Raw genomic sequence first — 13,668 nt, 5'->3', positions numbered from 1 at the left:
AATAATCAATTGGACTTCAAATTAAATCTAACAACATTACAACCAACAATTTCTATATTAAACTAAACAAGAACATAAAACAAACTGAAGAAATAATCAAAAATGATAAACAACAAACAAGAAAAGAATCAAACATATACTGATTTCAGATCCGAGAATATTAAACAAAATACGGACAGAAATGAAACTTAAACCAACTAACCGGAAATGACCAATGACGAACTCGAACGGAAACGGAAAACTCGAACCAAGACTGCCAACGACCTAACGGATCTCGACTTCAATGAAAACCCACCTTCTCTTTTAACCTTGACGAACTCAAACTGGACCTCACTAAACGACGAACAACAACGGACTCAAACAAAAACCAAACGAAACCTTGACAAAACTTCGCCGGACTTTAACCGGACTGCTTCGCTTTTCCTCCGTGTGTGTGCGTGTGGTCGTGGAAGTAGAAGCAACTATGTGTGGTAGTTCATGGTTGAGCTGGGGACGAAGAAGAAGGAGCAGCAACGCAGCAGCACTACTGCTTGTTAATGGCAGACGGGGGAAGGCAGCAACAATGGTGGTTTGGACGTGACGACGACGACGGGGCTGCTGGTTGGGCGACGCTGGAAGGGTCGTCGCCGTGGTTGAGCTTGGGACGAAGAATAAGGAGCAGCAACGCAGCAGCACTGCTGCTCGTTAATGGCGGACGGGGAAGGGCAGCAGCGCTAGTGGTTTGGACGTGACAACGACGACGGGGCTGGGGACGATGGAGTTGGTTCGTTGCTGGAACGAGAAAGAAGACGATGGTGGTTTTGGCAGTGGTGAGCGGAGGAGGGAGTAGGAGTAGGGCATGGTTTTGAGAAGGAAAAGAAGAGAGGGGGGCGGGTAGTTTAGGTTTTTTAGGTTTAGGTTTTCTAAAAAATGAAAAATGAAAAATGGAAGAAGGGGGGTTGGGATTTGTTTGGGTTATGGGGCGGACTGGGTCGGGTCGACCCGGTAGGAGTTTATTTGGTTTGGGCCTGGTTGATTTAAATTAAAAGGTGACCCAATCCGATTTTCTTCTTATTTCCCATGCTTCTTTTTTCTTCTTTTATTTTTTCTTAAACTAAAACTAAATTCTAAAAATCCTAAATTATCCTACAGAACTTGATTAATTTATAAAAGTGCAAATTAATTCTCAATAACAATTAACACACAATTAAATATCAATTACGATAAAATCACACAATTTGAACATTAAATGCTAAAAATGCAACGTACATTATTTTCTTGTAAAAACAAACTTAATTGCTCCTAATTGTAGAATTAAATTCTAAATGCAAATGCGACATATTTTTGTATTTTTTATTAATTTAACAAATAAACATGCATGGACAAATACAAATAATTATCAAAAATGCCACGCAAATCCTAAAAATTGTACACCAAGAGAATTCTGTTTTATTTTTGATTTATTTTGGAGTAGTTTTCATGAAGCAAAAATCACGTACTCACACGTGGTACCGAGATGCTCGGCTGCTCTGTATCGTATTCTAGAGACCTTGGCTTTCCAATGTTGCGCCCAATTGTTTCATACCCAGATGTCCATGGTACTTCCACCATTGTCTCCAAGGCAATTTTTCTTTAAAATCAAACTCAGCTGCCTTGCACCCAGTATTAGTTTTTGTCCATAGTGCTTATCAACTTTTCTCATGAAGCAGGTCTTGCTTAGGTGACCTTTTCAATTTCTTTGAGACACTTGGTTCGCCTTATAATGAGATCACAGATGGATTCGTGCCTTCGTCAATGACATATATGCCCCAAATTGTACTTGATATTACGAGGAAACCATAGCCAGTTTTGCAGCCATTTCTTTGCTTCGCTTTTGATGCAGGATTAGACCGAAAGGGACTCAAAGAAATATTACGGGTAAAAACAGAATAATAATTGAAAGAGAAAAAGAACTGTGCTTAAACAAAAGGTGTCCCTTTCGGGGAAAGGATAGGGAGACTTATCTGGAGGTATGTATCGACTTCAATGAATCATGACATGCATTTTGGACTGGACGCCTGATCCGTCTGAGCTATCTAATTCTCAAAATCCGTCGCAAATGTTCATCTTGAAATTGTCTTGGTTGTGCTCATGCCGGAGAATCGAAGATCCTCATTCTGCTAATAGCGCCCTTTGCAGGTTTTTGCTAACTAACCTCTCTCATTTCTCTACTAACCGTCGCCTTATGGTGTCCATCTGGGTTTTTACCAATAAGACTCTCTCATTTCTCTGTTCATTGTCGCCTTATAGTGCCCGTGCGAGTTTTCACTAATAAGACTCTTTCATTTCTTTTTTTTTCTTTTTTTTTTCTTTTTTTTTCTCTTTTTTTTTGACTAAGATACTATATGAGGGAGGTTGCCCAACGCCCTTGGCATGGGGACTTCAAACATTCTCAAAAAACATTGATCAGAAGTTCTTGAAAGGTAAAAAGGTGAAATGAACCTTGAAACGAATTACAACTTTTGGAATCGTTTTTACAGAAAAACCTTGAAATAAAACAAACTTCTGCCCTAGTTTTGGAGTATTGGTAATATGGGTTTTTGTTCTGATGGAACCGAACCCAGGGTAAGGTTGCCTACGTATCCTTTCGGAATCAGGTCGGACGTAGTTCAATGACTTAGAGATTTGTTGTTTAGCTTTTTTTTACAAGTACACAGGTTCCAAAAAGTGAGAAATAAGGAAGACGAATACGGCTCAAAAGGATTAACAGAAGGGTGACACCTATTTGGAATAGCGAGAAAATGATAGCCTTCGTCACTTCGATCTGAGAAAATCAATGCGTGAAAATTCTACAGTGGGTATATATCTGAAATAATATCTTTTGACTACATCTGCGTTAATAATCATGTCTGGTACCTATCCTTCTTCATCTACCAAGTGCAAGGCCCCTTTTGGTAACACTTTCTTGATGATGTAGGGTCCTTGCCAGTTCAGGGCAAACTTTCCTTTAGCTTCTACCTGGTGCGGAAGGATGTGTTTCAAAACCAACTGGCCTACCTCAAACTGCCTTAGGCGCACTTTCTTATTGTAAGCGCGTGCCATTCTTTGCTGGTATAACTGGCCGAAACACACTGCTGCTAGCCATTTTTCATCGATCAACATCAGTTGTTCTAATCGGGTCTTGACCCACTTAGTGTCTTCAATCTCTGATTCCACAATAATTTGAAGAGAGGGAATTTCGACTTCAACGGGTATTACAGCTTCAGTTCCATATACAAGCAGATACAGAGTTACACCAAAAGATGTGCAAATAGTCGTGCGGTATCCCAAAAGTGCAAAAGGAAACTTTTCATGCCATTGCCTGGAACCTTGGATCATCTTCTTAAGAATCTTCTTGATGTTCTTGTTTGCCGCTTCAATGGCTCCATTGGCTTTCGGCCTGGTGACTGATTTGAACGTGACGGCCTCTACCTACTTGGTGAAGTAATCAATTGAAACCAAAATAAATCTATGCCCATTTGAAGCCTTTGGCTCGATTGGACCAATAACATCCATTCCCCAAGCAACGAAAGGCCAAGGAGAGGACATGGGATGCAACTCCGAAAGAGGCAAGTGAATCAAGTCACCATGAATTTGGCATTGGTGACACTTGCGAACAAAACTGAAGCAATCTCGCTCTATAGTAAGCCAATAATACCCTGCCCGCAGAATCTTTCTTTGCCAAAACATATCCATTCATGTGAGGTCCGCATACCCCTGAATGCACCTCGCTCATGATTCGTTTTGCTTTTGTGGCATCTATGCATCTCAACAAGTTTAAATATGGGGTCCTCTTGTACAAAATTTCCCCATTCAAGAAGAAACCACTGGCAAGCTGCCTTATAGTTCTTTTTTGATCTCCTTTGGCATGCTCTGGATATTCTCTTGTTTTCAGGAATCATTTTATGTCATGATACCATGGTTAACCATGTGGTTCTATCTTAATTGTATTGCAGTAACCGTGTTGATTCCGAACTTAGATTTCTAGTGGATCAATATGAGTGTTTCCTGGATGAGGGAGCATCGAGGCTAAAGTAGCCAAGGCATCGGATAGCTCATTGTGAAACCTGGGAATGTACCTGAACTCGACAGATTTGAATCTTTTGCTCAAGTATTGCACACATTGTCTGTATGGAATAATCTTGATGTCTCGAGTCTCCCATTCGCCCTGGGCTTACCGGATAAGCACGTCGGAATCTCCCAAAACCAATAGTTCATGCACATCCAGATCGATGGCCATTTTCAGACCCATGATACAAGCTTCGTATTCTGTTGTATTATTGGTACATAAGAACCGAAGTCAGGCCGTTGCAGGGTAATGATGTCCAATAGGTGAGATGAGGATTTCCTCAATCCCAACTCCTTTAATATTGACAGCCCCATCAAAATACATTTTCCATACATGGTTATCGTCTAGAACTACTTCCTCTATTGAGTTGACCTCTTTGTCTGGGAAATATGTGCTAAGTGGCATGTACTCATCATCAACTAGATTCTCTGCCAAATGATCTGCCAAAGCCTGTGCTTTCATCGCGGTGCAAGTGACATAGACGATGTCGAACTCTGTGAGCAGAATTTGCCATTTTGCGAGCCTGCCAGTGAGCATTGGCTTTTGGAAGATGTACTTCAAAGGATCCATTCTGGATATGAGGTAAGTAGTGTAGGCCAAAAGATAATATCTCAGATTCTGAGCGACCCAAGTCAAGGCACAACATGTCCTCTCTAAAAAGGTGTACTTAACCTCATAATTGGTAAACTTCTTACTCAAATAATAGATTGCTTGTTCCTTTTTGCTTGTTGTATCATGTTGCCCCAGAACGCATCCAAATGAATTATTCATCACCGATAGATATAAAAACAAAGGCATACCATGTTCAGGTGGGACCAGTACAAGGGGTTTTGATAGATAAACTTTGATCCTATCAAAAGCTTTTTGGCAATCGTCCGTCCACCTGATAGCGGCACCCTTTTTCAACAACTTAAAGATGGGCTCGCACGTGGTTGTGAGCTGAGCAATGAACCTACTAATGTAGTTCAACCTCCCGAGCAAACTTATGACTTTCTTTTTGTTCTTCGGGGGTAGCAGATCTCGAATGGACTTTATCTTATATGGATCCAATTCGATGCCTCTCCGGCTGACTATAAAATCGAGGAGTTTCCCAGATGGAACCCCAAATGCACACTTGCCTGGATTAAGCTTAAGGTCATACATTCGAAGCTGTTCGAAGAACTTTTTCAAATCGCATATGTGATCAGCTTGTGTCTTTGATTTTATGATGACATTATCGACATATACTTCAATCTCTTTGTGCATCATGTAAAAATGGTGGTCATGGCCCTCATGTAAGTTGCCCCTGCATTCTTTAAACCGAATGGCATGACCCTGTAACAATAAGTACCCCATGGAGTGGTGAAAGCGGTCTTTGTATGCGTCATCCTCATCCATTAGAATTTGGTGGTACCCAACGTAGCAATCCACGAACGATTGTATCTCATGCTTTGCGTAATTATCTACAAGAACGTGGATATTTGGCAAAAGAAAATTATCCTTTGGACTTGCTTTGTTCAGGTCCCTATAGTCAACACAAACTCTGGTTTTTCCATCTTTCTTTGGCATAGACACAACATCTGCCATCCAGGTGGTGTATCGGACAGCTCTGGCTACATTGGCATTCAGTTGCTTCATTATTTCCTCTTTGATTTTGTCACTCATGTCTGTTTTAAATTTTCGTTGCTTTTGTTGGACTGGTGGAAAACCAGGATACGTAGGAAGCTTATTGTTACATCCCGTATTTTAATATTAGGATGAGTCATAGTAATCTATATGAGTTCGAAGGGATTAAGACCATTCATGAGATTATAGAGGATTCATGACTAGGTTATTATAGGACCCTATAAGTTTAACAACCTTGATACCGTCATATACATTTGATATGGTATTTTGAGTGGAATATTTTTTTAAAAAAATAGTTTGAAAAATATGATTTTATATGGTTGTGATAAGTTTTAAATTAAATACATGACATGTGGGAGTTTATAAATGAAGTTTTATTTATTATAAGAATAGATAGTATTTTATCATAAGAAAAGTTATCCTTTTTTTCCGCTTTAAGAATTTATAGTACAAAAAAATTTCTTTATTGTAAAGATATAAATTATTTTCTCACAAGAAAAGAACTTTTTACCATTTTAAAAACTAAGCATACGAAAAATTTATACTCTTTATATGAGATTAGAAAAATTATAAATTGAGAAAATATATGTATTTTTACATGGATATTTTACTGAAATAATAGTGTATATATTTATTTTATATGGAACCACATGACCATGATAGTAGGGTATATAAAGTGTATTAAAAGTAAGAACTATTTTAAGTAATTTGAGATAATTTTTAATTATGTGGGTAATTGGTAATTACCCAAAAATAAATTTGGATAAGAACGTCACGTGGCAGCAAGTGCCATTCTTAATAAACCAAATAATGACTCTTTCAATTAGAGATGAGGTAGCAGCTTTTATAGATGGCAAAAAGATCTTATCTTTACATGTAGTCTTGTACTATGAATAAAAGAACTAAGTACATTTGCGATGTGGGGGACAGTTTCAAGATAAAAACGAAGCAAGTATGAAGAAGATACATATACTAGCTGAAAGGAAGCTTAAGCTTAAAAATAAATTCTGAATTAATTGACGTTGATATGATGTTAGTAGGGATGATTATTTCTGTCATAATTGGTAGAAATAGGAGACTTTCTATTAGGTAGAAGCATAAAAGCTTTTAGTATGGAAGCAATTGTGCATTTATGATGGAGTATCATGAATCAACACTAATACAAGCTATGTTAATAATAGTAAGTTTAGATGTTACTTGTCCAGAAAAAGAGGCTATATGGAAATGAGGGTGTCTTTGTTCATGTTGTGCATTGATGGGTAAATTTGTGACTGGATTTACCTCCAGTAGATCACTGTAACACTTTCAGAAAGATTGTCTTCAAAATCGGCTCAAATTACGTATGAAGAAAGCCAAGTTAATCACCTTCGATAAAGTCGTCACTAAAGGTATGTTAAGGCTAAGCCCTTCCTTCATTTTGGCATGATCCAAGTAACGATACGTAAACGTAATGCTATTCAATAAGTTGTTCTACTCTTAGAAGTTAAGGATGCCTATGTTATTCATTTCCCATAAAGTGATAAATCTATAGACATGTTTTGATAGTGCCAAGTTGATATGTTCTTAGCGGGTGGTGCAATTATGTTTTTGCTTAGGCAATATTATGGCGTGAAAGTCTTATTATTAAAACAACCAAAAAATTATGGGATTACCCGTGAGATTAGTTTCGACGGTTATTAAGGTGCATTCAATCAAGAATTAGCTTAGCAATTATCAGAACAATTCATGTTGATAGTTGTTTCATGTCTAGGATTTATATACTTGAACATTCAGACAACTTTTATCAAATGGTGAGGTCCCTAAGCCAGATGTGGCTTTATTTATTTTTTTCTTTTCTCCATCATTTTATAGAAGAAATACTAATTATAGAGGCGACATTTATGACTTAGAAGATTCCGATTCTCCTACAACAGTTTTTTTGTAATGGATCTAGGTAAGTCTTCATTACTGTGTATTGATTTAGTAAAGAATAAAGATCATGAGAATATTGATTATTAGATTCATTCTACAAATTTAATTTAGCATGTCTAAGTATATATCTAGTTTCCTACTGAGGTATTTGATAAAGATGTTAATGTTCAAAATATAGTAATACATGCATCTTCATGCATATGTATTTACCACCGAGCTACAGCCGGTTGGGCAGACAAGCATATTCATTTACCACTAAGCTACGGCTGGTCGGGCAGTCATACATTTACCATCGGGCTACGGCCGATTGGGCAGTTACCACTGATTGGGCAGTTATGTATTATTATTTACCATCGGTTGAGCAGTCATACATTTACCACTATGCGATGGCCGGTTGGGCAGTTACCTCTGATTAGTTGGGCAGTCATGCATCATACGATATGGATAATAGTCTTAAAGAGAAGCATTGTATATATATGAGTAAAATAAGTATGCATATATGGTGGCACTTCAGAGATTTAGGTTAATACTTATATGTCTTTAATTAATGTTGACTTATTATTATGTTTCAGTTCTGCCTTACATACTCAGTACATTATTCGTACTGACGTTCTTTTGTTGGGGATACTGTATTCATGCCTGCAGGTATAAATAATCAGTTTGATGAGCCCTCATGGTAGACAAGATTGGCATTCAGTGAAGGATCGGTAAGACTCCACCTCATTCGGAGTGTAGCTGAGTCTATGAGTTGTCGTGTCAGAGTTTTGCTATAGACTTATGGGTAGGCCGGTACCCTGTCCCATTTGATGTCAAATAATCTTAGAGGCTCTGTAGACAAAGGTTCATTTTATACAGTATATCAGCGGCCTTGATAGCCCATATGTATTCATGTTTTAAGAAAAAATAGTTCATTGATACACCGTTTGCCTACTTATAGTTATGCATCATGAGTTGTGGTCATGTTGGCCCATTGTAGTTAGAAGAAAAAAAGCTACAGAGTGGTTCGCTTAGTCCAGTATGGCAGCGAGTGCCAGCCAAGCCTCCCCAGGTTCGGGGAGTGACACTTATGAACCACTAGATCAACATTTAAACTCTACATATCATCGTAAAACCAAGCAAAAACATCTCTATATTCAAATAAAAGGTGAATCAAGGCATCTTTGTTATTTTGTTCAGTGTGAATGGTTATCTTTGTTTCTCTAACTTCTTCGTGACTTCCGATATCGGCTCAGTTTCATTGAGGTTAGGCTTAGGCTTGTTTTCAAATTGTTCCAACTCTCTTTTTATTTCCTCAACAACCTCATCTTCATCATATTCAACCTCTTGATGCATTATTTTGATATTAGACAGCCTTTTAAGATCTGGGAATGAATTCCTCATACATGTCATGTTATTAAAGCTGGCATTAACAAAACTGAAATGGAAATAAAATGACGGGAATTAGGAAAAGGAAAAGATACAAAACTTAATAGGAAACTGAACTTTATTTCATTGAATCCAAAAGGATAGAAAGGTTAACATCAAAACAAGCAATCATACTGAGATATTTGGATTACAACCCTAAAAGTAACCCAAAATACAAAAAAGAAGCTGCAAAAGCAAACTACCAATACTCATTCCTTATGGGGAGAGGAGTTGTTTCCCAGTTTGTGAGCATAGTGTCTGGGTCAATTAGTTGCATATCGGCACTGTTTAACCAAAAATCTGAGTCTTTGGTCAAAGCTTAAAAAGAAATTCGGGTTACTGATAATCAGGAGATGAAAATAAAATACTTTTGAGAATGATGGTGAAGCAGTAAATAGTTTTGTATTTCAGTAAGATTCCAATAATATTTCGTATCCCTACAGATGGTGAGTTCTTCTCCTTTTATAGCTAATCCTAGGAGAAGAAGTAATGTCTTTGTCTTAATGAGGCAATTATGAGCAATAAATGACATTAAAAGAAACGTTACACAATCATTTCTTTTTAAAACAAATATTCTAACGTATTTGATATTTAATGCTATTTTTATACTCTTTTACGTCATCAGATTCGTATCTTCAACTTCTTCCGATCTTCGGTCTTTAGATGACTTGGATAGGTACGAGACTCGTACCTATTTTAGTAACGGTCCGTGCCAATGTTGCTTTCTTTTTCCCTTATCTGTTGTCACCCGTGCCTCTTGGCTATTTATTGTGTTTTGACCGTTTGACTAGTCCACGTGTCATGCCACGTCACCTAAAATGTAAATTCAGTTTTTTTCCAATACAGATAGTCCCCCCACTTTCCATTTATTTATCAAGTAAATAATTGGGAAGTGGATTTTCATAAAAAGGGAAGTTTTGCCGTAATTAATATTATGACAAATACTGACGCTTCAATTGTCCCTTCCATTTAATGTTTTACATGCGTGTCACCTTCTGATTGATTCTGCAATTCTACCCCCCTTTTTTCGAGACTTCTTCATTCACACTATTCACGAAATGATAGTTGCCTTTATTATAGGCTTTCCTTCATTGCACTTCTAAGTTTGACGGTTGTCATTATAAGCATTTTTAACCCTCCTTCGTTTACCTTCTTCTTTATAGATCTTCAACAAGCAATTTTTTCCTTGTATTTTCTCCCCCTTTTAGTACATCCTTCTTCAACAATGTCATCTCCAAACCCTATCCCTAGAAAAGTTCCAATTCTTGATCACTTTCCCAATGCCCCTACAAGACATAGGAGAGGCAGAGGAGGTAGGCTTCGGAGCTTGGGCCTAGGATCCGCTCGTGGTAGTTTATCTGGTCCTGTTTCTTCTTCTCTTAATATCGGGAGTTCTATTTCGAAGACCCCTTCTTCTAAAGGTAAAGAAATCCTTGATTCTTCTCAAGAACCTTTAGTCGATGAAATTGTTCCCAGTGATTTGTCTTTTGGGAGTGATAGAACGTCTCTTCAAAGGCAAATTGCAAATTTAGAAAAAGCTGACATTTATCCCTCATTAGTAACCGAGCTTACAATCCCTACCATCATAAGGGATTGTAACTGGAGCAATAGTCTACGAATGTCAATTCATTCCCCAAATCAAAGAATTTCTTCCTTTAGAAATGGTTATTCTTTCGTTTATACTTACCCATTTACTTTGGGTTTTAATCCTCTAGTTGACCCAGTCATTATTAACTTTTGTCATTTCTTTAAAATTTGTTTGGCCCAAGTCGGTCCCCTAGTATGGAGAGCAGTGGCTTGTCTGAGATACTTATCTGCCAAAGCCAATGTTGACTTCACCCTTTCTCACCTTATTCATTTATACCATCCCAATTTAATGTGCCATGTGGTTTTTACCTTAACTACAAGAAGCAAAAAGGTTTTGGTAAACCCTGAGGATGACAGGGATCGTGGATGGTACACCCGTTACGTTGTTGTACGTACGGTGGACTTGCTTGGTGAAACGAATATTCCCTTTCCTGAGAAGTGGAATTTTGCACGTAAGTTTCCTTTTATTTACCGTACCTCCTTTTGAGAATTCTGATTCTTTTTCTCACTTCGTCTCTTTTTGGTTTTTTGTAGCAACCATGGGAGATGTGGAACTTATTCCTAACTTTCGTGGTTGGGTAGATTCAATTTTGAAGATTGCTCCTAAGGATCAAAGAACTTGGAAATCAATTTCTTTTTTACATGGATGGAAGGTGAAAACACATGGTATGTCCCTTTTTACACGTTTTTTTTACATGCCAAGCACCTTTTTCTCAATGTTGATTATATATCCTTCTTTTGATCAGGATTTGGTGTTAGAGGAATGACAACTGAAGTAGCTATGGCCATTCGCATGTCTGCTAATGCTGCACTTGATTTGAACAAAGCTCGAGCTTCGCTTCCCAAAAGGAAAGCTATAGGAGAAAGTTCTGAGAATGAGAAAGAGGAAGATACTTCTTTAATTGCCAGGCCAAGAGTTAGGAGACGAATCATTAATAGTGATGAAATTGAGGATACCCCTGCTCAAACTTCGTCCACCGAGCCTGTTTTGATTCATTCTGACGAGGACACCGTACCAAAAGATACCAATGAATTAACTCATCATCTTTTTTATAGTGGTTTTGAGAGTAGTGAGCCCGGCCCTGTTTTTGATGAAGCTCCTCTCTCCTCATTCGTTCTTATTTCCTCCATTCCTTTGCCAGTTTCAACTGCACCTGCTTCCGTTCCTGTGCCAGTTTCTTCATCTTCTCCTTCCATCCCTTCTTTGACTCTTATGGCTCCCGCTGCTGCATTTTCCTTTTCTACTACTCCTCCTTCCATGGCTCATCCTCCCTTCATTCAGCATACAGAGGCAGGTTCTAGCAGTAGAACTATGGCTATGAGAAGTGTTACTCTTGAAGTTCCTGCTAACCATAGCCTTTTGAGAAAGACTGGTAGAGCTGATGTTTGGCTCGAGCCTCTAATCGGTGATATTGAGAAGAAGAAGATGGAGAGCTACAGCTGCCTGACTCTGATATAACCATAGCCTAGTGGTCCACCGAACATCTTTCGATAAAGATTTCCTTGATATAAACAATATCGAGCAGCTTTTTTACGAAGTGCGTGAGCCTTTCCTTTGTCATTAGGCACGGTACCGTACTGTAAAAAGGCAACAATTTCGTTTCTCCAATCCCATGTTAAATGATTAAAATTTACCTCGTTTTTATCAGATTCAAGAACGGGATGAAATAAATGTATGACTGAAGCATTTGTATTGTTTGCTACGTCTGCTGCAGATGCGAGATTTGCTAAAACATCTGCCTCTACATTCTCATCTCTTGGGATTTGCACTACTTTCCAAGTTTGGAATTGCTTTATTAACTCCCGTACCTTTGCAAGGTATTCTTGCATTCGCGTCTCTCTGGCTGTATAAGTCCCCAGCATTTGATTGACCACGAGTTGAGAATCACTCTTGATTATAATCTGTGTTATGCCGAGTTCTCGTGTCAATTCTAAACCTGCAATTACAGCCTCATACTCTGCTTCATTATTAGTTATAGAATGACATTTTATAGCCTGTCTAATAGTCTCACCCGCAGGTGGTACGAGGACTATCCCTAGGCCTGCCACTTTTATATTAGATGAACCATCAGTGAATAAAACCCAAGTCCCCGGGTTTGCACCATTAAAAACTAGTAATTCTTTTTCTGCTTCTAAATGCATCCCCTGGCTAAAACCAGCCACGAAATCAGCTAGTACTTGAGATTTTATAGCGGTTCTGGGTTGATAAACAACTTCATATTCACTTAGTTCTATATCCCATTTTGCTAATCTTCCTGAAAGTTCGTGTTTATGAAAAATATTTCGAAGCGGAAAAGCAGTAACTACATTAATGGGATGATATTGAAAATAAAGTCTTAATTTTCTAGATGCCATGATCAAAGCTAATGCTAATTTTTCTAGCTGTGGGTATCGTGTCTCAGCTTCCAATAAAGACTTACTTACATAATAAATAGGAGATTGTTTACCTTGGTCCTCGCGGACTAAAACATCACTCACCGCGACTTCAGATACGGCCAGATAGATGAGAAGTTTTTCCCCCACCTTTGGTTTTGCCAACAATGGTAGTTTTGACAAATAAGCTTTCAAATTTCTAAGGGCTTGTTGACAATCTTCATTCCATTCAAAATGATCTTGCTTTTTGAGTGCAGAGAAAAACTTAAAACACCTTTCTGAGGATTTGGAAATAAATCTCCCCAAAGCTGCAATTCTTCCCGTTAATCTTTGTACTTCCTTTTTATTAGTAAGGATATCAGGGATTTCTTCTATTGCTTTGATCTGAGAAGGATTCACTTCAATACCACGGTTAGAAACAAGAAAACCCAAAAACTTACCTGATGCAACTCCAAATGCACATTTTTCTGGGTTGAGTTTCATATTAAATTTTCGCAAAATTTCAAATGTAACAGATAGATGAGAAATATGATCATGAGATCGCTGGGTTTTGACGAGCATATCGTCTATATATACCTCCATTGTTTTCCCTAAATGTTCTTGGAACATTTTGGTAACCAACCTTTGATAGGTTGCCCCAGCATTTTTGAGACCAAAGGGCATTACTTTATAACAGTAAGTCCCGCTGTCTGTGATGAAAGAAGTTTTTTCTTCATCACCAG

At 38.1% G+C, this 13,668-nt stretch overlaps 1 protein-coding gene across 1 annotated transcript; it reads right to left on the bottom strand.

Annotated features, from left to right (window-relative positions):
- Window positions 1-2,874: 2,874 nt before the first annotated feature.
- Window positions 2,875-4,121, bottom strand: LOC138872700 (uncharacterized). Its single transcript, XM_070151110.1, has 2 exons — window positions 4,077-4,121; window positions 2,875-3,429 (listed from the first exon to the last, which is right to left on the bottom strand). The coding sequence occupies exons 1-2, from the start codon at window positions 4,119-4,121 to the stop codon at window positions 2,875-2,877; spliced, it is 600 nt and encodes a 199-aa protein (XP_070007211.1).
- Window positions 4,122-13,668: the final 9,547 nt, after the last annotated feature.

This window comes from Nicotiana sylvestris, chromosome 7, assembly GCF_000393655.2.
Source record: "Nicotiana sylvestris chromosome 7, ASM39365v2, whole genome shotgun sequence".
Classification (NCBI taxonomy): domain Eukaryota; kingdom Viridiplantae; phylum Streptophyta; class Magnoliopsida; order Solanales; family Solanaceae; genus Nicotiana; species Nicotiana sylvestris.
The sequence above is the reverse complement of the archived record's forward strand: the minus strand, read 5'-3'. Positions and strand labels throughout refer to the sequence as shown.

Coding starts and splice junctions, on each gene's coding strand:
- LOC138872700 (XM_070151110.1), bottom strand. CDS start 4,121: ATGTGTGCAATACTTGAGCAAAAGATTCAAATCTGTCGAGTTCAG. Junction 3,430..4,076: donor TTCAAATCTGTCGAGTTCAG/GTACATTCCCAG, acceptor TTCACCAAGTAG/GTAGAGGCCGTCACGTTCAA.